Source organism: Dryobates pubescens, chromosome 3, assembly GCF_014839835.1.
Source record: "Dryobates pubescens isolate bDryPub1 chromosome 3, bDryPub1.pri, whole genome shotgun sequence".
Lineage (NCBI taxonomy): Eukaryota > Metazoa > Chordata > Aves > Piciformes > Picidae > Dryobates > Dryobates pubescens.
The window spans coordinates 23926213-23948816 of NC_071614.1; the positions used below are offsets into that span (position 1 = coordinate 23926213).

General features: G+C 59.5%; 3 protein-coding genes across 8 annotated transcripts; 2 read left to right on the forward strand and 1 right to left on the reverse strand.

Annotated features, from left to right (window-relative positions):
* The first annotated feature begins 1 nt into the window (after window position 1).
* SNX17 (sorting nexin 17) lies at window positions 2-10109 on the forward strand. Its single transcript, XM_054179845.1, has 15 exons — window positions 2-289; window positions 2077-2151; window positions 2302-2419; window positions 5210-5274; window positions 5414-5524; window positions 5913-6003; window positions 6195-6282; window positions 6588-6657; window positions 6775-6867; window positions 7003-7206; window positions 8445-8567; window positions 8693-8770; window positions 8947-9021; window positions 9307-9348; window positions 9428-10109. The coding sequence occupies exons 1-15, from the start codon at window positions 230-232 to the stop codon at window positions 9545-9547; spliced, it is 1413 nt and encodes a 470-aa protein (XP_054035820.1). The 5' UTR covers window positions 2-229; the 3' UTR covers window positions 9548-10109.
* Window positions 10110-10246: 137 nt separating this feature from the next.
* Window positions 10247-15142, reverse strand: ZNF513 (zinc finger protein 513). 2 transcript variants are annotated; one of them, XM_054179843.1, is made up of 3 exons: window positions 14835-15142; window positions 11581-12174; window positions 10247-11351 (listed from the first exon to the last, which is right to left on the reverse strand). In XM_054179843.1, exons 1-3 carry the CDS (start codon window positions 15040-15042, stop codon window positions 10600-10602), a joined length of 1554 nt encoding a protein of 517 aa, XP_054035818.1. In that variant the 5' UTR covers window positions 15043-15142; the 3' UTR covers window positions 10247-10599. The 2 variants fall into 2 exon arrangements, with proteins under 2 accessions (XP_054035818.1, XP_054035819.1); XM_054179844.1 differs by having other exon boundaries at window positions 11581-12229; window positions 15003-15099.
* A 37-nt stretch (window positions 15143-15179) lies between these two features.
* Window positions 15180-22360, forward strand: LOC104308324 (E3 ubiquitin-protein ligase RNF19B). 5 transcript variants are annotated; one of them, XM_054179839.1, is made up of 11 exons: window positions 15180-15231; window positions 15624-15717; window positions 15844-15935; window positions 17279-17882; window positions 18473-18681; window positions 19457-19607; window positions 19934-20096; window positions 20761-20875; window positions 21022-21159; window positions 21501-21693; window positions 21816-22360. In XM_054179839.1, the coding sequence occupies exons 4-11, from the start codon at window positions 17440-17442 to the stop codon at window positions 21973-21975; spliced, it is 1572 nt and encodes a 523-aa protein (XP_054035814.1). In that variant the 5' UTR covers window positions 15180-15231; window positions 15624-15717; window positions 15844-15935; window positions 17279-17439; the 3' UTR covers window positions 21976-22360. The 5 variants fall into 5 exon arrangements, with proteins under 5 accessions (XP_054035814.1, XP_054035815.1, XP_054035812.1 ...); XM_054179840.1 differs by lacking the exon at window positions 15180-15231 and adding an exon at window positions 15371-15389; XM_054179837.1 differs by lacking the exon at window positions 15180-15231 and adding an exon at window positions 15397-15511.
* Window positions 22361-22604: the final 244 nt, after the last annotated feature.

The window sequence follows — 22604 nt, forward strand, 5'->3', positions numbered from 1 at the left end:
CGGCGGGGCGTCACCGGGACGCTCCCGGACATTGGGCACGGGGCTTCCTCGGGGTCCCCAGGGGCGGGGAGGGGATCACCAGCAGCGGGGCGGGGCTGCCAGCCGGTCCGGCCCCGTCGGGTGGTTCCACCGGCCGCGCCATCGCGGGGCCCGGCCCGACATGGCGGCGCGCGGCAGGTAGCGGGGGCGCGCGACCCGCACCGGCCCTGGCCCCTGTCTCGGCCCCGCCATGCACTTCTCCATCCCCGAGACCGAGACCCGCGCCAGCGACGGCGGAGCCGCCTACGTGGTGAGTGGGGCCGGAGCGGAGCCGCCCGCGGTACCCGGTTCCGATGTGGCCCAGTGGGGCCGGGAACGGGGCCGCCGGCCGGGAGCGGGTCCGGTGGGACCGTGCAGACCTGGGGTGGCGGGTGGCCTGTGCCGGCCGGGACCGGGTCTGAGGCCGGGCCAGGCGGTGCGGGCAGCCCCCCGCGAGGGCCCTGTCGGACTCGGAGGGGTGCTGGGGGCCAGCCGTCCCGATGTGCTGCGGCGGGAGTGGACAGCGGGCGGGGGCCCCGTCCGGTGCGGGGGCCCCGTCCGCTGCGGGGGCCCAGCTCATCCTGGCCCATCCGTCTGTCCAGGCTTCCTGTTTTGCTGTGAACGCCCTCCCGCCTGCCAGCTACTCCGGGCGGTGGGGAGGAATGGTGTCGCGGGGTGGGGACCCCCTAGTTCCCCGGTACCGAGAACCCCAGCAGCGGCGGAGACCCCGGGGTGCGCAGAGGCAGTGAGGCTGGTCCCGACCTGTGCTCCCCGCGTCTCTGGGCTCCGTGCCTCCCAGCTACTCTGCTTCTTCTTTTGGGGGATCCCTTGCCTGCTCCCTTTGCCGAGATCCATCTCGGGGGGTCTCGCCAGCGCGTCGGGGACACAGGCCATGACCTGCGGGAAGGGCTGAGAGGGGACCCGCCGATCCCCACACAGCTGCAGCTGAACAAAGCTGGAAGAGCAAAGCTGCACCCGAAGTGTCTGGCCCTGAGCCTTCCCGTGCACTTTGCCCTCCAGTATCACGATGGCTCCTTGGGTGGGGGAAGGATGTCATCAGAGTCGGAGAAGAGCTCATCCCTGGCGTCAGAAGAGAGCTTGTCCTTAGTGTCAGGGACCTTGTTCCCAGTTTTGGAGGAGAGCTGATCCTTGGCATCAGAGAGCTCATCCCTGACACCAGAGAGGTCAGTTGCCGCTCTGAATCTGGGCAGGAGCTGGTGATGCCATGGAGAACCCTGGCAGTGTGGACCCCAAATTGACACTGTCTGGGCCACCCAGCATCCCCTGTGGTGCCCTGAGCATTCTGCACGGCTCCTGAGCAGAGGAGTTGTTGGAAGATGGCTTGAGAAGCCATTGTGAGCTCCAGTATGGCCTGGAGAGATGTCTCTGCTGACCCTGGGCAGCCCCAGTATGCAGGGGTAGGAGAACACTTGGGGCTGCCAGTAAGTGGAAGGCTGAGCCAGGGCAGAGAGGCAGCAGTAGGCAGTAGCAAGAACTAGCTCTATGGAGTTCTTTCAGTGCTGTTATTGTCCTTTTTTGGTGCCTGATCCATCCTTGCTACATGTAGCCCTTGGCTGCTATTAGCAGCTCTTTGTGGTCCTGGCCATGCTGGGGGTCATGGCTGTGCCTGCCTGTGTCAGTCTCTGTGGACAGCCTTGGAGCACTGGGCTGTTGCCCTTGAGAGCTGGAGAGGAGCTGGCCTTCCAGGGGCAGCTCTGTGTAGCTGTGTTCTCCAGGACAGTACCTGGAGGGTGTCTGGGCAGCATGCTGCTAGGATTGGTGCTTCCAGACTGATGTCTGTAAGGCAAACCCAGCACCCACAGCACTGCCCAGCTTGGCACAGGGTACCATGGGGGGTCCTGGCACTTCGTGGGGCGGGGGCTGAACTCTGCTGACAGGAGGGGAGGGCTAAGGGTGCCCCATATGTGCCTTGGCAGAGTCCTCAGGAGCACTGTTTCAGGCTGGGCCCTGCAGGGGCTTCTCCCTGGCACATTTTCTGCAAGCTGGGCACCGGTGTCCTGGCAGGAGCTGGGATCTGACTGTTGTCTCTCTCCCCAGGCTTACAACATCCACGTGAACGGGGTGTTGCACTGCCGAGTGCGCTACAGCCAGCTCCTGGGGCTGCATGAGCAGGTATGGAGCTGCAAGCAGCTGGACTTGCAAGCCACTGGCTGCACTCTGTGGCTGTGGAGCACTGGAGCTCTGGGAATCAATTAGGGTGGGGGGGTCACAGCACCCACCATCTGCTTTGGAGGCTCCTGCAGTGCTTTGCTCTCTTCCCAGCTAAGGAAGGAATATGGCGCTAACGTGGTCCCAGCCTTCCCCCCAAAGAAGATCTTCACACTCACCCCAGCAGAGGTGGAGCAGCGACGGGAGCAGCTGGAGAAGTACATGCAGGCAGGTAAGCTGAGTGTGCCCCATGCTGAGGCTCAGGGCTGGCCACCCCCAGCTCGGTCACTCAAGGCACTGTCTGCATCTTCCCACAATGTGGCCCATCTTGATGCTCTCAGTCTAGCTCTAGTACTGGCTAGTTTTGTCGACTGGAGGTCATCTCCTTTGTCCCAGCACTGACAGAGGTGGAGACCTGCTGGTGCCTCCAGCTGCAGGGAGTCTGTGGCTGCCCTTGTACATATCCTAGGTGCAGTGCAGGTGTGGCTCTGAGTGGCTGCAGAGGGGATGGGTGTTGGCAGGGGTCGCTGTGCCTTAGAGTCATTGAATCACTGAATTGTTTTGGTTGGAAAAGACTTATAAGATCAAGAACAACTGCTAACACAGCACTATCAGGTGACCGTGGCACCATATCTACATGGCTTCCCAGTCCCTGTAGGGATGGTGATCTCACCACTGCCCTGGGCAGCCTGTTCCTGGCCTTGACAACCCTTTTGGGGAAGAAATTGTCTTTCATGTCCAACCTAAACCTTTCCCTGGCACAACTTGAGGCCATTTCTTCTTGTCCTGCTCAAGAGGGCTCTAGCACCAGAGTTAGCAGGGCTCATTGGGAGGGCTTTAAACTAGGTTTGAAGGGGGTGGGTGATGAAACCAGTCTCTCCGGAGAGGAGAGAGAGGGACATAAACTAGAGTTAGTGGAGAAATCAGCAGCCCAGCTGAAGTGCATGTACACCAATGCACACAGTATGGGTAACAAACAAGAGGAACTGGAAGTCTTGGTTCACCAGGAAAACTATGATGCAGTTGCCATTGCAGAAACGTGGTGGGATGATTCACAGAATTGGAGTACTGCACTGGATGGTTACAAGCTCTTTAGGTGAGACAGGGGAGGGAGAAGAGGAGGAGGGGTGGCCCTGTATATTAGGAAATCTCTTGATGCCACAGAACTTGAGGTAGAGGATGAAAGGATTGAATACCTGTGGGTTAAAATCAGAGGGAGGGCTAACAAAACTGACATCCTGCTTGGAGTCTCTTATAGACCACCCAACCAGGATGAAGAGGTGGATGAAATATTCTATAAGCAACTGGAGGCTGTCTCAAGATCATCAGACCTTGTCCTTGTGGGCGACTTTAACCTGCCAGACATCTGCTGGGAACTTAACTCAGCAGAAAGGAGGCAGTCTGGGAGGTTCTTAGAGTGTATGGAGGACAGCTTCTTGATGCAGCTGTGAAGTGAAGCTACCAGGGATCAGGCCCTGCTTGACCTCAAATAGAGAAGGGCTGGTGGGAGATGTGATGGTAGGAGGCTGTCTAGGGTGCAGCGACCTTGAGTTTTCAATATGCAGGGAAATAAGGAGGGGCAATAACAGAACCCTTGCTTTGGACTTCTGGAGGGCAGACTTCAGTTTATTTAAGCAACTAATTTGGAGAGTACCTTGGGTAGCAGCCCTTAAGAACAAAGGGGTCCAGGATGGTTGGACCTACTTCAAACAGGAGCTCTTGAAGGCACAGGACCAGGCTGTGCCCACGTGCCGAAAGATGAGCTGGCAGGGAAGGCGACCAGCCTGGATGGGCAAGCAGCTCTGGAAGGAATTAAGGGGGGAAAAAAAGAGGGAATATCACCTTTGGAAAGGGGGGAATGCAGCTCGTGATGTGTTTAAGGATGTTGTTAGATCATGCAGGAGAAAAATTAGAGAAGCAAAAGCCCAGGTAGAACATAAGCTGGCCACTGCTGTGAAAGATAATAAAAAGCATTTTTATAACTATATTAATGTTAAAAAGAGGGGCAAGAAGAACCTCCACTCCTTATTGGACCTGGAGGGGAGCATTGTAGTTAACGATGAGGAAAAGGTTGAGGTTCTAAATACCTTCTTTGCCTCCATTTTCCACAGTAAGGCAGAAGGACTTCAGGATAACTGGCCTCCTGAACTGGTAGATGGGGTCAGGGAGCAGCATAATCCCCCCCGAATCCATGAGGAAGTAGTTAGGGACTTGCTGAGTCACTTGGATACTCACAAATCCATGGGACCAGATGGGATTCATCCTAGGGTGCTGAGAGAGCTGGCAGATGAGCTGGCCAAGCCGCTCTCCATCATTTACCACCAGTCCTGGCTCACTGGAGAGGTCTCAGATGACTGGAAACTGGCCAATGTGATGCCCATCCACAAGAAGGGTCGGATGGAGGAACCTGAAAACTACAGGCCTGTCAGCCTGACCTCAGTGCCAGGAAAGATTATGGAGCAGATCATCTTGGGGGCAATCACAGCACACTTGCAGGATGGCCAAGGGATAAGGCCCAGCCAGCAAGGTTTTAGGAAGGGCAGGTCCTGCCTCACCAACCTGATCTCCTCCTATGATCAGGTGACCCACCTGGTGGATGTGGGGAAGGCTGTGGGTGTAGTCTATCTGGGTATCAGCAAGGCCTTTGACACTGTCTCCCACAGCAAACTCCTGGCCAAGCTCTAGACCCTTCACCAGCTTTGTTGTCCTTGTGGGGACATATTTCAGCACCTCAGTGTTCTTGGAGTGAGGGGCCACAAACTGAACCCAGTATTCAAAGTGGAGCCTCCCCAGGGCCCTGGTCCAGCTGGCCACACTGTTGCTGACACAATCCACGATGCTGTTGGCCTTCTCGATCACCTGGGCACATGCTGACTTGTCTTCAGCTGGCTGTTGACCAAACATACTTGGGTCCTTTTCCACTGGGCAGCTTTCCAGCCATTCTACCACAAGCCTGGAGGGTTGCAGGGGGTTGTGACACTTCTCATGTCACGTCTGATTTCTTATTCATCTTCACCCCCAGTGAGGCAGGACCCGATGCTGGGAGGCAGTGAGACCTTCAACAGCTTCCTGCGCAAGGCCCAGCAGGTGAGGGGGCTGGAGCCGCTGGAGGTGGTGGGCTGCTGGGGCAGCCTGCACGGGGGTGAGTGCTGGGAACCGGGGCCCTTGGACTGTGGGGCAGTGAAGGGTGGAGGAGCCAAAATACCAACCTTGTTTCTCTCTCCAGGAGACACAGCAGATACCCACAGAGGAGGTGGTGCTGGAAGTGCTGCTCTCCAATGGCCAGAAGGTCAAGGTCACCATTCTTACCTCGGACCAGACGGAGGATGTCCTTGAGGTGCCAAAGCTGTTGTGCTGTGCAAGACAGGCTCCTTCAGCCAAAGTTCTGTCGTTTCCCTCAGTCTGTCAGCTCCTGGCCCATCCTGCCTTGTCCATATCCTTCAGCAGGGTTGTCTTGGAAGTTGAAGAATGCTGAAGCTGGGAGGGGTGTCCCCATGTGCTGGTGCCCCTCTCTGGGCCAAGGTTGATGTCAGGAGGTCCCCAGCCACTTCATTGTTGCCATGATCCCCCGGGCCCCATTTGTCCCCACTGCCCAGGGTCCCACTACCACAGCGGTACTCCCTTCCTGTCTGGAGGTCTCAGGGTGTACACGGACTGGATCCTGCCATGCAGGGAGGTAGAAGTGCTCTCTGTGGGAAGTGTTGACCTCCTGCTCTCACTCCTAGGCAGTGGCCTCCAAGCTGGATCTGCCAGATGACCTGATTGGATACTTTAGCCTCTTCCTAGTGAGGGAGACCAAGGATGGAGCTTTCTCCTGTAAGTAGAGCACACTGTAGCCTTGTGAGGGCTGTGGTGGGACATGTGCTCTGTGCCTTGCCCCAAGCACCCTGTCCTGGGTGGTGGGGATTCAGTGCGCTCCCTTGAGTGCCCTGACTGGTGGGGTACTGGTGGGGTTCTGGTGGGCTCCTGCTGCCCACAACTGCTGCTGAGCTGCTGTTTCCCTGCAGTTGTGCGGAAGCTGCAGGAGTTTGAGCTGCCATATGTGTCTGTCACCAGCCTGCACAACCCCGAGTTCAGGATCATCCTGCGCAAGAGGTGAGTGGTGGGGATGGAGTAGCAGTGGCTGCTGGAGCAGTGGGCTGGTGTCTGGGGGTCTCTGCTCTGTAGAGGGACCCCTCCTCTGCCTGGATTCCAAATCACAGGGTGCTTTGGCCACCAGGAACACACTTAGATGGTCTCAGCCATGACACAGGGAAAAGAGACGGTCATGGCAACTAGCATGCCACTGGAAGTGCTGGTCAGAGAGCCAGCCCAGCACCTTGTCCTATTGTGTGGGGTGTTTTTCTCCCCATCACTATTAGGACCTGGGGAATAGGTTGACCCATGTGGTTACCTTCTAGCTACTGGGACTCCTCCTATGACGATGATGTAATGGAGCATCGCGTGGGGTTGAACTTGCTGTATGCACAGGTGAGGGTTGATGCAGCCCCGCTGGGTGAGGAGAGCTTCTGCACCCCTTGGCTACGGCTGTGCAGGGTCTGATGTGGCTCCAGAACCAGCTACTCACCAGCATCTGTCCCCTGGTAGACGGTGTCAGACATTGAGCATGGATGGATCCCTGTCAACAAGGAACAGCACCGGCAGCTGAAGTCCCTGCAGGAGAAAGTCTCCAAGAAGGAGGTAGGGGAGAGCAGGAATGCTCTGTCTGGAGTATTCCCAGCACTGTGTGAAGAGGTGGTGCTGTTTTTGGTGCCTGTTGCTGGTCTGGGCGGTGCAGCCAGCAGTGCTGAGCTCCCTTCCCGGCTCTGCCCGCAGTTCATCCGGCTGGCACAGACCCTGAAGTACTATGGCTATCTCAAGTTCGACCCCTGCGTTACTGACTTCCCCGAGAAGGGTTGCCACGTCGTGGTCAGCGCTGGCAACAACGAGCTCAACTTCCAGGTGCGGCTGCCCAGCGAGCAGATCAAGGAGGGCAGCTTCAAGGTCACGCGCATGCGGTGCTGGCGTGTCACGTCCTCGGTGAGTGCCGCTTCCCCGCCAGGGAGCAGGGGGAGCTCTGGGGGGGGTCTGCTGGGACCTTGCTGCGCTGGCAGCTCTGCCCAGAAGAGGTTCTGGCTGTGCCGCCCGCTTCCAGCCCAGCCAGCTAGGGCGGATCCGAGTCCTGCTTTGGGGCTGTGGGTGTCACAGACTGGTTTAAGTTGGAAAAGATCTTGAAGATCATTGAGTCCAACCATTAACCCAGCTCTGCCAGGTCACCACTAAGCCATGTCCCTCTGCACCACATCCACACAGCTTTTAAACCCTTCCAGGGGTGCTGCCCTGGGCAACCTGTTCCAAGGCTTGACAACCCTTTTGAGGAAGGGTTCCTTATGTCCAACCTAAACGTACCTTGGCGCTACTTGAGGCCATTTCCTCTTGTCCTATTGCTTGTTCCTTGGGAGAAGAGACTGACCCCACCTCTCTTCAGGAAGTTGTAGAGAGCAGGAAGGTCTCCCCTGAGCCTCTTTTACTCCAGGCTAAACACCACCAGTTCCCTCAGCTGCTCCTCACAGAAGTTGTGCTCTAGATCCTTCCATCAGCTTTGCTGTCGTTCTTTGGCCATGCTTCAGCATCTCAGTGTTCTTCTGGGGGTGAGGGACCCCAACCTGATTGCAGTATTTGAAGTGTGGCCTCATCAGTGCCCAGTACAGGGAGACGCTATGTGCCCAGGTCCTGATGGCCACACTACTGCTGATCATGGCTAGGATGCTCTTGGTCTTCTTGGCCACCTGGGCACATCCTGGCTTCAGCTGGCTGTTGACCAACATCCCCAGGTTCTTTTCCACTGGGCAGCTTTCCAGTCACTGCCCAAAGCCTGGAGCATTCATGGGGTTGTTGTGCCCCATGTACAGGATCTGGTGCTTGGCCTTGTTGAACCTCATCCCGTTGGCTTCAGCTCATCAATCCAGCCTGGCCAGATCCTTCTGAGGGCCTCCTGACCACCAACAACCCTCCCACTCAACTTGGTGTTGTGTGCAAACTTGCTGAGGGTGCCCTTGATCTCCTTGTCCAGATCATTAATAAATGTATTAAGGGTCATCGGTGTGAAGACATTTGAGGGGACCACTGCTGCCACCTGACAGTGGTGGAAGACCAGTGGGAACTGGGCAGACTGTGCAGCATCTGGGAAGCCGCCTGGGGCCTGGGAAACCTGCTGGGGCCTGGGTCCCAGGCTGCTTCCTCTACAGATGCTGTAGCCTCAGCATGTGCCCTCACAGGTGCCTATGAGCAACGGTCCCTCGGGGAGCAGTCCAGGGAAGTCCGAGGTGAAGCTGGAGTTGGCTTTTGAGTATCTAATGAGCAAGGATCGACTGCAGTGGGTTACCATCACCAGTCCACAGGTAAGGCTGCCTGGTGCTAGGCCAGTGGTGGACTAGGATGGCAGCAAGGTGGTGGTCTGGGCTCAGCATAGGTTCTTGGGAAGGCTGTGGGGCGTGTGGAGCCTTGTGACACCTCTCCCTTGCAGGCAATCATGCTGAGCATCTGCCTGCAGTCCATGGTGGATGAGCTGATGGTGAAAAAGTCTGGAGGCAGTATCCGCAAGGTAAGGGTGAGACTGGATCTTATCTCTGGACTGGGATCCTACCCTGCCCCTGGGGTCTCACAGGGCCCTGCTTTGATTTCTGAGAGTGTGGTCAGATTAAGGATCTCCAGGGCCCATCTCAACCTCTGGAGCTGCCCCTGGAGACCCTGTGGCTGAGCCCAGCTCCTTCCTTGCAGATGTTTCGTCGGCGGGTAAATGGGGCCCTGCGGCGCTCAGAGAGCCAGCAAGCTGTGAAATCACCCCCACTGCTGGTAAGTGGGACCCTGCAATGCTGGAGGGGAGATGGGCACAACTGTGATCATCACTGTATGCCACCACCAGAGGTGCCATGTCTGCTCAGCAGGGCTGGGGCAAGCCCCAAAGTCAGCAAGGCTGCAGTGCCACACTACTGTAGCCCTGGGAGGGAAGAGAAAGGTCCTATACCCATCCCTGGGAGCTGACTCACTGCGGGGGGGAAGGGAGGGTGGCCTGGCCTTGTCCCAGATGAGGGCAGGGAGATGGTGGGTGCCGCGTACTGACCATGCTGCTCCCCACAGGACTCACCCGATGCCTCCCGGGAGCCAATGGCCAAACTCTCGGTGAGTTGTATGCATCTGCACTATCACTGTCACCCTTGGGGGGAGTGGGGGTCCACCCTAATGCCTCCCCTCTCCATAGAGCAAGCTCACCTCTGTCAGCCTGCGAGGGATCAGCCACTCCAGCTCAGCTAACGACGTGGGCGCCAACGACTTCCATGGCAATTACGCCTTTGAGGGCATCGGTGACGAAGATCTGTAGTGACCCCGCTCCTTCCTCGGGCAGCACCGGCCGAGGGCCTTCGCTGAGGAATGTATGACCTGCAGTCAGGTTGCAATCGATGTGCCTCTCACCCGCTCCATCCACCTTCCCCTGCTCCCTAGGGCTAAGCCCTCAGCCCACCAATGCCTTCCTTTGGGCTGGAGGCAGCTGACCTCCTCCTGCTGCTGGCTCTAGCTGGGAGAAGGGCTTGTTCCAACCCGAGCAGCATGCCCAGGCTGAACCCTGGAGCAGCGTGGTGGGGAGCAGAGCTGCCCCTGCCTCAAGTGCCCAGCTGTGCAGGAGGGCAGCTGCCCTGGGTGGCACTGAGCAGCCACTCTTGAGGCTCTGTAAATGCCAAATTAGCATTTAGGTTTCTGCTGGGAAACTGCAGTAAGCTGTCTCCAGGGGGAGGCCCTGCGCAGAGCCCCCTCTCTAACCCGCTCATAGACTCCAGCATAATCTAGGCTTTATAACCACCTATTTCCTGCTGCTCAGACCGACCAGAGCATTAATGGACAGTAACTGATGTTTACACACTGCAATGATGATTAAAATGGATTCTGATTGGTACCAGGCTGTCTGTTGGGGCGTGGCCACTGTCCCTCCCATCCCATCCCTGTATACCTTTGCCAGCCCCACATTATCCTTTCCTGAAGTAGAACAAGGCCCCCAGGGAGAATAGCGGATAACAAAACCAACTGTTTAATGCTTTTATACACAATATAAATTACACCGACCGGCATGGCGACAGCCACAGAACCAGTCCTGTTCCCCCCACCCCCCCTCTTCCCCAAACTCCGGCAGAGGAAGGCTCCAGTCGGCAGGAACCGCTCCCGGGGGTACCTGGAGACACAGCACCAGTCACTGCGGCAAGCACCGGAGCCGCACGCTTCACCCTGCCTGGGAGAACTTGGCGTAAGGCAGCCCCGAGCCCCCAAGGAGTCTGATGCCCATCCCTCCCCCAGGGAGGGCAGGGGCTGCGGCTGGGGGTTCAGTTCCCAGGGCTGAGGCATTCGGGGCCTGGTGCCTCTGCAGCCGGGCTAAGTGCTGTCTCAGGGCAAGGCCGTGCCCACAGCTGGAGGGGCCAGGAGGGCTTTGGCATTGCGCGGGTTGACCCAGCTCTCAGCTGCGTGGCCGTGGATCTTCTGGTGGCGCTTGTAGTTGTCCCAGTGGCCAGTGGTGTAGGAGCAGTCCCGGCACTGGAAGGGCTTCTCGCCTGTGTGCCGCAGCATGTGCCGCTTCAGGTTCATGCTCTGGTTGCAGCTGTAGCTGCAGAGGCTGCACTGGAAAGGCTTGTCACCCGAGTGGATGCGCCCGTGACGCTTGAGGTTGGCCAGGTTGCCGCAGGCGTAGTCGCAGAGCTGGCACTTGTAGGGCTTCTCGCCTGTGTGCACCCGCTGGTGCCGCTTCAGGTTGTCGAGGTGGGCAGAGGCATAGGGGCAAAGCGGGCAGGCGAAGGGCTTCTCCCCGCTGTGCGTCTTCATGTGCCGCGCCAAGTGGTTGGGGTAGTGGGTGACGAAGGGGCAGAGGCTGCAGGCGAAGCCTTTGTCCCCAGTGCCTTTGCGGGGGCTGGCTCCCGGTTCGGTGCCCAGCACCGCCAGGCTGCAGCGCCCGCAGACCTGCTCGGCCAGGCCCTCATCCTGAGCAAAGCCGTCGTCCAGCACCAGCCCACACATGCGGCACGTGAAGGGGAAGAGCAGCTCGGGCAGCGCGGCTGCCTCCTCACCCCGCAGCCGGGTACAACCGGGCAGGAAGGGGCCGCTGCCGCTACCCACGTGCAGGTTCAGCTCTGGCAGCAGGGGTTCTGCGGGACAAACACAGAAGAGGCTGTCAGTGGCGGGGAGCTGGGGGTGACGGTGCCCTGCTGAGGCTGGTGCCCTGCTGACGCTGGTGGCCTACGGCCCCAGACCTGGCACAGGACATGCTGGCAGGGCAGAAACATGCAGCCAAAGCCTTGCCCCTTCCCTAGCCCTGGGGGTTATGCCTTGGGGGTGGTCCCCAGCTGCAGCTCTGCCCCCCACTCTAGTCTTTACCTGTGTCCTTGTCCTGCCTGTGCGGTCCCTCGCCCTCGGGCATGCGGTGGCTGAGCATGTGCCGCTTCAGGTTGCGGCTCTGGTTGCAGCGATAGTCGCAGGCGGCGCACTGGAAGGGCTTGTCCTGGCTGTGGACCCGCTCGTGGCGCTTGAGGTTGCCCAGGCTGCTGCAGGCAAAGCTGCAGCCCGTGCAGCGGTACGGCTTCTCCCCGGTGTGCGTACGCAGGTGCCGGGTCAGGTTCACCAGCTGGGCAGAGGCGTAGGCACACTGAGGGCAGGCGAACGGCTTCTCCCCGTTGTGGGTCTTCATGTGGCGCTTGAGGTGGCTGGAGTAGTGGGAGGCGAAGGGGCAGAGCTGGCACGAGTAGACGATGCGCTGACTGCGGCCCGCCTCGGTGCCTGCGCACTGCAGGCAGCTCTGCCCGAGGCTGGCAGCCAGCTGCAGCCCGCACTGGCGGCAGGGCAGCGCGGCTGGGCCCGGCTCGCCCCCCTCCTCAGGGTCGCTCTCCACGCTCAGCTGCTGGTAGCCGGAGGAGCAGTCGTCGTCGCTCAGCGCGTATGCCGGGATGGCGATCTTCCCCACCAGCGTGTCTGCTGAAACACCGCGGGGGTCATGGAACCACAGAATCATTTAGGTTGCAAAAGATCCCTAAGATCAAGTCCAACCATTAGCCCAGCAATCCCAGGTCACCACAACCGAGTCCCTCAGCACCACGTGTACATGGCTTTTAAACCTCTCCAGGGACAGGGGCTCTGCTGCTGCCTTGGGCAGCTCGTGCCAGGACACGGCAACCCATTTGGGGAAGAATTTTTCCTAACGTTCAATCTAAACCTTCCCTGGTGCAACCTGAGGCTCCTTCCTTTTGACCCATTGCTTTTTACTTGGGAGAACAAACTGACCTCCCACATCTCCTGCACCTCCTTTTCAGGGATTTGTCTTCCCTGAGCCTCCTTTTCCCCACGGTAAATAAGCCTAGTTCTCAGCCATTCCTCACAAGACTTGTGCTCTAGGCCCTTCACCAGCTTCATTGTCCTTCTCTGGATACCCACCAGCATCTCCATATCCTTCTTGGAGTGAGGGGCCCAAAACTGAACCCAGTATTCAAGCTGCAGCCTCACCAGTGGGGTCAGCCCAGCTAGCATGGGATCAGCCCCTCCACTTGGGCTACCAGTCTGTCTTGAGGGGACTGTGGCCAGGAGGGTCTGGGCAGCTGCACTCACCCCCGCAGCACCCACCATGTTGTACACAGCAGGATGAGGAGCGTCATGGCCCCCACCTGCCCAAGCACCTTGTCCTGGGTGCCTCAGGAAGCCCTGTCACCTCTACCCTGTGGATGGCCAAGCTAGGTGTCAGTCCACAGCCAGACCCCCAGCAGCAGGCAGGGTAGCTGGAGAGGTTCATGGGGTGGGCAGCCAGCCTGCCAGTGCTGCCAGGCCTGGCTAGTGGGACACAGTAGTGGTGGGAAGGTGGTGGGTACAGGCTAGCCCAGGCAGGAAGGCTGTGTCCCTGTAACACTCACTCTGGGCCCCTGAGGATGTGCCACTGCCGCACCCCTGGGATGGCAGCTGGTCCTGCTCCCATGGCCAACACTACAGGGCTCCATCACCAGCCCTCCTGCATCACGGAGGAAAAGAGACCTTCCCCTGCTCTCTGCCAGTGGGGAGAAGTCTGTGCCAGGCTTTCAGAGCACACCTTTGCTTCCTGTCTGGTCACAGACCCTAGGGGCAGTGCTGGTGCACCGGTAATGATGAGAGGAATGAAACCTGCTTCCCTGTAACTGCCTTGGGCTGTTCTTGTGCCCCAGATATGGCCCCAGGGCTGTGCTCAGGGCTGGCAGGGTAGTGGCATGCACTCAAAGCCTTGCAACTATGAGCCTCAAGCTCTGCTCAGCTCTCTTCATGCAGTGCCTGCCCTGGGACCCTGAAAGACTCAGCAGGCATACACTGCCCCTGGAAACAGCCTGGGCAGTCTCCTTTGTTGCTGCCACCTGGCTGGGTCCAGCTCCAAGCCCCAAGGCAGCTCCACTCTGCAGGATGGGGTAAACCCTCTGCCCTCCAGTCTGGTTGTAAACACTGCCTGAAGCACAGACACCAGACCAGGGCATGCTATGAGGGCCTGGCTCCTGCTGGGGAGACCCTTGACCTGCCTGAAGCTCCACACTGAGGGACTTCTCTGCCTCCCAACTCAGGCCCACAGTACCACAGCTGCCCTGGAACACCCTCCCCCGAGTGCTACTGGGTCATTGTGCCCAGGTAGGACAGTACTGCTCACAGGCTGAGGACACGGACAGTGACGGCTCCCCTGACCTCCTCAGCATCTCCTAAGGTGCCTGGTCCTGTTCCCCAGCTCAGGAGGGGGAAAGAAGGTATTGCTGATGGCACAAGGTCTGCAGAAACCTGCTTTCAGCCCCTACTGCTGAGATGGCTTTGTCCCAATGCTGAGCTCTGTGCACACAGGCTGCAGGCAAGTGGGAACAGAACTCATCTGTCAGGCAGCTGGGACAACAGCTCGACGTGACAGTGGGAGCTGCTAGCACAAGCACCGAGTATACAGGGCAGAACACAGCTCCTGAGGACAGTAAGGTGACAGAGGGCCACAGTGGTGGTCTGTGTCTCCCTCTCGCCATTGAGGATGTCCTCACATTACTCACTGCTCAGTGGCAGCGAGTGATGCTTTCACCAGTCTCTGAGAGGCACAAGAAGGGGGCTGGAGCACCTTTGCTCCCCTGGCCGACCAGCTGCACTAAGGGGCTGGGGGTCCCACAGAGCAGGCAAACGGTAGGGAGCAGGGACAGCCCCGGCGCAGCTTCCCCCACGCAACGCATGGGGCGGCCGTGGGGTAGGACCCCGCAGGGACCAGGCCCCGGCTTTGGGTGGGCAGCAAAGCCGTGTCTCGGGGGAATCAGGGGCTCCAGGGATGAGCCCCGTGTGCAGCTGCGGTAGGCGACGAGGAAACCCCGCTGCCCCCAAGCAATCGCGGGGGGCGGGTCAATGCCGAGGATCGGGGTCGAGCAACCAGAGACCACCAGTGCGGGCACCACCCCAGGGGCCGCGGCCTTCGGCCTTCACCCGCGGGAGATGATACAGGACGGGGAACGCGCTCGTAGTGGGAGCAGTCACCGGGAGATACCGCTCCCGGGAAGGGCGGCTGCCCGATGGGGCTAAGCGCTGTGCCGGTACCGGCAGGGCTGGGCCGCGTCCCCGCCCGGCGGCGCTCCCGGAGCGGGCCGCCGGGCCCGGACGGCGGCACGCACCTGGCGATCCCTTCTCGAAGGCCAGGCCGCGGCCCAGCAGCAATTCACCGGGCAGCACCAGCGCCGCTCCCGCCGTCTCCTCGGGGCCGTCCTCGGCATCCGCTGCCACACACGGAGCGCCGCGGGTCACGGCCGGGCCGCCGCCACCCAGCCTCGCCGCGCACTCACCCTTCACCGGCTGCGGGTGGCTCTGCTTCCGCCGGGGCATCGTGGCCGGCCCCGGCCCCGGCCCGGCCCCGCCGCCCTTCTGCCCGCGGCCCGCCAGCCGCCCCCGCCAGCCCGGGGCGGCCACCGCCGCCCCGCCTCGACCGGGCACTTCCGCTTCCGGACGCGGAGGGGTGGGGCCAGCGCCGGACGTGGGTGCGGCGCCCCGGAAGCCGTCCTGGCACCTGGAAGTGTAAGGCGGGTCCTAGCGCCCGCCTCGCTCCGGCACCGCGCCGGCGATTGCCGGCATGCGGCGGGGGACTGTCGAGCCGCAACGGGGAGAGGCAGGCGGCAGATGGACAGGGCAGGGGCCCTGCGGGCGATAGTGGCGCTCGGGAGGGGCGAGGCTCTGTGAGACCGCAGGTCGTGAGGGCGGGGGCAGCCGGGGCTCCTCCCCTTCCTGAGCACCGGCTACCGGAGCAGGCGGCGGGCGGCACTACGGGCGCTGCGGACCCCAGAGGGGCGGTCGCGGGGTCCGTGAGCGGGAAAGGGTGGGGCCATGGGGACGGAGGGCCACCGGGCCACCAGGGTGAAGGGTCGACGGGGCACCGGGGCAGGGGTCTGACGGTGTTTATGCCCCACCAGGAGCGGCTGCGGCCACCTCTGCCACTGCCTCGCCAGGCCTGGCCCCGCTCCGGGGAAGCCAGGGCCCGGGCTCCTGAGCCAAGGGAACAGCTCGGTGAGTCGTGTGCCGGTATTGGTGCCGGTCCCTGCAGCCCCACCGCAGGGTCTGGCCATCCCAGCATCCCGGACCCTGCCCTGCCCACCAGCAGAGCCTCTTCACAGAGTGTTTCTGTATTTTCAGGTCCCTGAGGGACTCGGATGTGCCGGACTTTGTGGTAGTGCCAAGGTAGCCATGGCTGTGCTGTGTAACCAGCAATGATCCCCCGCTGACAGGTACCTGGGGGCTAGAGGATGGGGCTGGTGCTTCTTCGTTTGTGCCCCACAGCCCCGAACATTCAGCTGAGGCATTGTGGCTCCAGGGTGTCTCCTTGTGAGCTGTCCCTGCTGGCTGGACAGTTGATGGCCACGGTGTCATTGTGGCTGCTCCAGCACTGATTGCTGCTGTTCTGCTGGGCAGAGTCCCAATAATGGCATCAGTCCCACTGCCCTCCCCATGTTTGAGTGCTTTCTCTCCCACTCTCCTGCAGTACATCCCATGCTAAGAAGCATTTCATTTCATACTCAGCCTGGTTTCCATGAGCTCCTCAGTTACCACCTCACTGGGAAGTGCTGTATCACCTGGCATGATGCGGTGCAGAACCTTGCTCATTCCCAGCAGAGCAGATCACAGAATCCCTGAATCCCAGCATGGTGGAGACTGGAGACTGTGGAGATCATTTAGTCCACTGCCCCTGCTAACAGGGTCACCCAGAGCAGGTTGTCCTGGATTGTGTCCAGACAGGTTTGGAATCTCTCTGGAGAAGGAGACTCCACACCCTCTCTGAGCAGCATTTTCCAGGGTTCTGTCACCCTGAAATTGGGCTCCTTGCTCTTACCTGAGCCAACACTAATCTCTGCTTCCTCCTGTGCCAGCTATGCTGTCCTTGCTCTGCTCTATCAGAAAAAAACTGCAGAGGCTGTTAGAGGTGAAGTGACACAGTAGTGCTGGGGAGATGTGAAGTGTAGGATGCAGCTTTTGGGTTCTGCATAAGTAAAGAGCAAAAGAGCAGTGCTGGCACTGCTATCACAGTGGTTGTGTGGCCATAGGCTCATGAACCCTATGGTAAAAATGGGCAGATTTGCCTCCTCTCTCCTGTAATCACCTGACTTGGCACTGAATCAACTGGCTTCTGGGTCCTTTGGCTTGGCTGTCTCTTCTACAAGCTTGGCAACAACTTGGGATATAGGCAAGCACTTGTCAGGCACTTATTCCCTGAGAGGCTGGGTCCTACTGCCTTTCAAGGTCCATTACCACCAAAGCATTGGATGATTCTACATTCTGGGTGAAGGAGGCTGCAGATGCAGGAGCAGAGGGAGGCAAATGCTGAAGGGCTTGTGATGGGTCCAGGGTGCTGCTGTTGGGGCTGGCCCTGCTGCTCTGGACACATAAGGGCTGAACTTAACTGTGGATTGCAGGTTATGGCTTGTCCTGGTGCTGCTGGGGTGTTTTCAGTGGTGTGGCTGGTGGACGGCCCTGGGGCTCATCGGCAGGGGCTGCAGTGGGGTCCTCTGGGTGCTAAGGGCTCACTCCCACACCCTGGGCCCAGAGCTTGCTCTCACGTGGGGTTCCTTCACAGGCTGAGCAGCACCGACTGCAGATGGAGATGATTCCCCTGTCGCCTGCGGGGAGAAGCTGGCTCCAAGGCCCAGGTAGGAGCCTGGCCATGAGGGCCAGGCTGGGCTTGGCACCTCCCTGCTGCCCTCCATAGCGCGGTGGCTGCTGCCCCGAGAAGCCACTATGGAGCGCCCCACGTGGGTGCCGAGGCCCCTCCGCCTGCTGGGCTTCTTTGGGCAGAAGCCACAGTCTGTGGGAGGGGAGACATCCTCAGAGCTGGAGCCAGAGGAACCTGCGGAGATGTGCATTGTGCTGGCGCTGGGTGAGGGTGGGGAACTGGTGGAGTGTCCGATCTGCCTGCTGCCCCAGCCCCCCGAGGCCTTTCCCACCCTGGCCTCCTGCCACCACCGCTCGTGCAGGGCCTGCCTGGAGCAGTACCTGCGCATCGCCATCAGTGAGAGCCGTGTGCCGGTGGCCTGCCCGCACTGCCCTGCCCTGCTCCAGCCTGCTGATGTCCACTGCCTCCTGGCTGAGCCCAGTCTCCGGGACAAGTATGAAGAGTTCCTCCTGCGACGGCTCCTGGTGGCAGACCCAGGCACACGCTGGTGCCCTGCGCCCGACTGCAGGTGACTGGTGCTTGCCCCTTGTATGGGGCTGGGAGCTGGGGTGGTGGTGGGTCATGGAACCCACAGGGCAACCACAGAGTCCTTTAAGAGGCAAAAGACCTTTAAAATCATCTAGTCCAACCATTAACCAGCACTGCCAGGTCATCACTGAACCATGTCCCTCAGCACCACATCTACGTGGCTTTTAAATCTATGCAGGAATGGGAGCTCCACCACTGCCCTGGGCAGCCTGTTCCAGGGCTACACAACCCTTTTGGGGAAGAAATTGTTCCTCATGTCCAAGCTAAACTTCCCTGGCACAACTTGAGACTGTTTCCTCTTGTCCTATCGCTTATTCCTTGGAAGAAGAGACCAATCCCCACCTGTCTCCAGCCTCCTTTCAGGGAGTTACCTTAAGTGAGAAGTTCTCCCCTGAGCTGCCTTTTCTCCAAACTGAGCAACCCTAGTCCATGTTGGACCAGTCTGGGAGGGTCCAGGGAAGCTGGGTGGGTGGTGGAGAGGGGAGGCTGTTCTAATCTAAGCTATTGAGAGTGTCTCCTGAGTCCCTACTCTGCAGCTGTGCCTCAGTGCTGATCCCCCTCTCCCCACAGCTACGCTGTCATCGCCTACGGCTGTGCCGAGTGTCCTCGCCTCACCTGTGGCCGTGAGGGCTGTGGCACTGAGTTCTGCTACCACTGCCGGCAGCCCTGGCACCCTGATGGACCTTGTGCCCCAGTGCCACCAGCCCCAAGCCTGTCCAGCCCTGCAGCACAGCTCACCCACCCAGAGGACTCGGCCCATAGTGAGACCATGGTGCAAGGTGGGAGCGAGCAGAGCAGGGATTTCGCCTAATCCCAGCATGGTGGGGCTTGGAAGGGACCTCTGGAGATCATTGAGTCCAACCCTCCTGCTATAGCAGGTTCACCCACAGCAAATTGCCCAGGGTGGTGTCCAGGCAGGTTTGGAATCTCTCCAGAGCAGGAGACTCCACAACCTTTCTGGGCAGCTTGGTCCAGGGCTCTGGCAGCTCCACAGAAAATAAGTTTTGCCTTGTGTTCAGATGGAACCTCCTGGGTTTCAGTTTGTGCTTGTTGCCCCATGGCTTGGTTCTCTTGCTCCCTGCCTTTTAGCATTGATCAACATTGAAAAGATCCCCTCTCAGCCTGCTCTTCTCCAGGCTAAACAGCCCAGGGGCTCTCAGCCTCTCCTTATTGGAGAGATGCTTCAGTCCTCTCAGCATCTGTAACCTCTGCTGGATTCTCTCCCAGTAGTTCCCTGTCTCTCTTGAACTGGGAAGCCCACAATGGAACCCAGTACTTCAGACATGGCTGCACTAGGGCAGAGAAGAGCAGGATGAGAACCTCCCTCAGTCTTCTGGTCACACTTTTCTAATGCACCCCTGAATTCAACTCTTAACAGTTACTGTAGCCCCTGTGCAGTTGTGCTGGGATTGTGCAGGGGACCTTGCTGTGTCTGGCTGACCTTGACATCCATTAGATGGGCTGTAATGCTGGGGTAGGATATAGGGGTGGACTTGTACTGTCCTCTTCTGCTTCCCTCAACCCCATCCCATCTCATCTCCTTTCCCCCACCAGCTGAGGCTGAGGCCATCAAGGTCTGTCCCCGCTGCAGTGCCTTCATCATGAAGATCAACGATGGAAGCTGCAACCGCATGAGCTGCACAGTGTGTGGCTGCCTCTTCTGCTGGCTCTGTCTGCAGGAGATCTCTGATGTCCACTTCCTGAGGTCAGCACAGGGCTGGGGCATCATGGGTTGAGGCCTCAGGGCTGAGATGGAGGCTTTTCCAGGAGCTGTGGAGCTGGGATGGGGGGCAGTGAAGCTATGCTGAGAGCCAGGTTTGGGTCTGGCTAGGCTATGGGAGAGCAGCACGGTTGGTGCTGGCACAGCTGAGGGCCCAGGGCTGGCTCTGGGCATGCCACAGATGGGGTCCTGGAGAACAGCTGGATCTCAGGATTGGAGTGGGAGAATCACCTCAGCATGAGGGTGGCTGTGCTGGGGTTTGCCTGCCCCTGTGCAGGAAACATCAGCTCAGTCCTGCTCTGTCCTCACAGCCCCTCTGGCTGCACCTTCTGGGGGAAGAGGCCATGGTCACGAAGCCGGAGGATCCTGTGGCAGCTGGGCATGGTGCTGGGGGCACCCATGGTGATCTCCCTTGTTGCAGGCATCGCTATCCCTGTCATTACCTTTGGGATCCCCATTTACATGGGTAGGAAGGTACTTCAGTGGGCTCTGGGGTCCCCATGGTCCTGCTCGCCACTGAGCCTGGTAGCCCTCACACCTGAACAGACACACAATGCTTGCCACTGCCCACAGCATGTTTCTAGGCCATCCCTGACCCCTCACAGCTCCTCCTTGAAGGAACCTGGCAGCCCTCGGCCCTGAACAGACACACGATGCTTGCCACTGCCCACAGCATGTTCCTAGGCCATCCTTGACCCCTCACAGCTCCTCCTTGAAGGAACCTGGCAGCCCTCAACAGACACACGATGCTTGCCACTGCCCACAGCATGTTCCTAGGCCATCCCTGACCCCTCACAGCTCCTCCTTGAAGGAAACTGGCAGCCCTCGGCCCTGAACAGACACACGATGCTTGCCACTGCCCACAGCATGCTCCTGGGCCATCCCTGACCCCTCACAGCTCCTCCTTGAAGGAACCCTCACTGCTGCTCACTCCAACAGCCTCCACTGGCAAGGGCTCTGGGTGTGTTTTCCAGGCACATGTGAACAGTGGTACCATGTCCCTGAAGAGATGGGAGGGGATGTCTGGGCAGCCGTGGCTGCAGCTACAGCTCTGCCAGGGCTGGCAAGAGGGTCCATCCCTGGGGTTTACATGCTGAGAGCTCTGCAGAGCAGTTTACCTGTCCTGCTTCTCCTCAAGGTGCTGGGCCAGAGCCGGAGGAGCAGCCTGTCAGGGTGCCAGCAGTGCCTCTCTGTCACCAGCAGTGTTCTCCTCTCCCTCTTTGTGTCCCCCATCATAACAGCTGTCACTGTGGGTAAGTGCACCTGCCTGGGGGCCGCCATGGCAGCGTCTCAGGGCGAGTATGTCCAAGACCTGAGGCACCTGGGCTTCACCTGGGAGAGGGAGAGGCCAGCCAGGGCCACCAGCTGGGCTGTGCACTAGTTGTCTTTCTGCCCACAGGAGTTGGTGTGCCCCTGATGCTCACCTATGTCTATGGGGTGGTGGTGCTGTCATTGTGCCGGAGCCGCTGGGGCTGCGGGGGCAGCCGCAGCCCTCCCAAGGATCTTGGTGTGGTGGAGCTGGAAAACCTCACCAAGTGTGAGTCCTGCACTGCTGTATGGTCACTGACCCCTTCATTGGGCTGTGCAGGTGCTGGTCCTGCCTCATCTCTGTGGCTGTGACATCTTTGGAGGTGGGGGCTCCCTGTGGTGCGGTGTTGGTGTTGCTTCTACCCAGGGTGGCACCACATATGCCTCTGTCCCTGCAGGCAGGCTGCAAGCAGCAGTCCAGGGGGAGGTGTGTGCTGTCCAAAGCAGTCTGGGATCTGCCTGTTTGCATCCCCTGTGCTCTGTCCTTGCTCTGGGGAAGCTGTTCTGCTCCCTGCTCCAATAGGGAGCAGTTATAATAAGGAGGGCACTAAGTACCATCTCTCCTGCCAGTGAATGAGCTGTGGTCAGTGCTGCCTAGCCCCAGGCCCCCTGAGGATGGAGCTCCGGATGCCACCATCTCCCTCCCCAGCAGCAGCCACAGCCCTCGCGGTGTGTTGGGCTGGAAGGAGCAGGACAGCCACTCGGCCAGCACAGTGGCCCTGGCAGGGAGCATGCTGAGCGAGGGCCAGGACACGTCCCTCAGGTGAGCCCTCAGGGCTGGCAGTGGGAATGGGCACCTCATTTCCAACAGCCTGCCCCATACCTGCAGGGAGGTTGGGTATCCCCCTGTGGGTTGCTGTGCTCAGGCCCCACGTTTGTCTGCAGGGAAGGTGTCAACATCGAGGTGGAGGTGTCGATTGAGGCAGTGCCACATCCTGCCCGGGAGCAGAGCCTGTGCAGTGTGCTGTCAGGGCAGAGCCTCTCTGGGGACTCCTTGGGAGGCACCAGTGACAGAGGCAGTGCTGTGAGTGTCCCTGCAGAGTGAAGGGACTGAAGCACAGGGTGAGGAAATCCTCGATCCAAAGAGTCCTGGCTTGGGCTCCCCCTGGCCACTGATACAGAGTTTGTGTCCTCTTGGGCAGAACTGTCACCTGCTGTGGGGCACCAACAGCCCCCTGGAATCACAGAATGGTTTAGGCAGGAAAACACATAAAGATCATCCAGTTCCAACCCCTTGTCATGGGCAGGGACACATCCCACTAGACAAGGTTGCTCAGAGCCCTATCCACCTTGGCCATGAACTGGGTCCTGGCTGTCCCTAGGCTAGGTGGGCACTAACTGTCCCCAGGGTTGTCCCTGTGCTCTGCCCCATCCAGCTTTTCCCTGAGGTCTGGCTTGAGCATTAGTACTGCTGGGAAATAAAGCTGCTCTCTGAGAGTCTGTCTGTCTCCTGTGGAATGGCCACTTCCCCACAGTGATCTGATAATTGGGCCTTCCTGTGATGGGTATCACAGGAGCCAGGGGGGGGGAGGGCTAGAAGCATAGAATTGTGGAATTGTTCTGCTTGGAAGAGGCCTTTAAGGTAATCGAGTCCAAATGTTAACCAGCACTGCCAGGTCACCACTAAACCATGCCCCTCAACACTATATCTACGTGGCTTCTAAGCAGTTTCAG

Excerpts from the sequence above, each read along its gene's own strand:
- ZNF513 (XM_054179843.1), bottom strand. The coding sequence starts at position 15,042 with ATGCCCCGGCGGAAGCAGAGCCACCCGCAGCCGGTGAAGGGTGAGTGC. Across the intron at positions 12,175-14,834 it reads CTTCGAGAAGGGATCGCCAG|CAGACACGCTGGTGGGGAAG; the intron begins GTGCGTGCCGCC and ends GCGGTGTTTCAG. Across the intron at positions 11,352-11,580 it reads CAGGCAGGACAAGGACACAG|AACCCCTGCTGCCAGAGCTG; the intron begins GTAAAGACTAGA and ends TTTGTCCCGCAG.
- SNX17 (XM_054179845.1), top strand. The coding sequence starts at position 230 with ATGCACTTCTCCATCCCCGAGACCGAGACCCGCGCCAGCGACGGCGGA. Across the intron at positions 6,004-6,194 it reads CAAGGATGGAGCTTTCTCCT|TTGTGCGGAAGCTGCAGGAG; the intron begins GTAAGTAGAGCA and ends GTTTCCCTGCAG. Across the intron at positions 9,349-9,427 it reads AGCCAATGGCCAAACTCTCG|AGCAAGCTCACCTCTGTCAG; the intron begins GTGAGTTGTATG and ends CCCTCTCCATAG.
- LOC104308324 (XM_054179839.1), top strand. The coding sequence starts at position 17,440 with ATGGAGCGCCCCACGTGGGTGCCGAGGCCCCTCCGCCTGCTGGGCTTC. Across the intron at positions 18,682-19,456 it reads TAGTGAGACCATGGTGCAAG|CTGAGGCTGAGGCCATCAAG; the intron begins GTGGGAGCGAGC and ends TTCCCCCACCAG. Across the intron at positions 19,608-19,933 it reads TCTGATGTCCACTTCCTGAG|CCCCTCTGGCTGCACCTTCT; the intron begins GTCAGCACAGGG and ends CTGTCCTCACAG.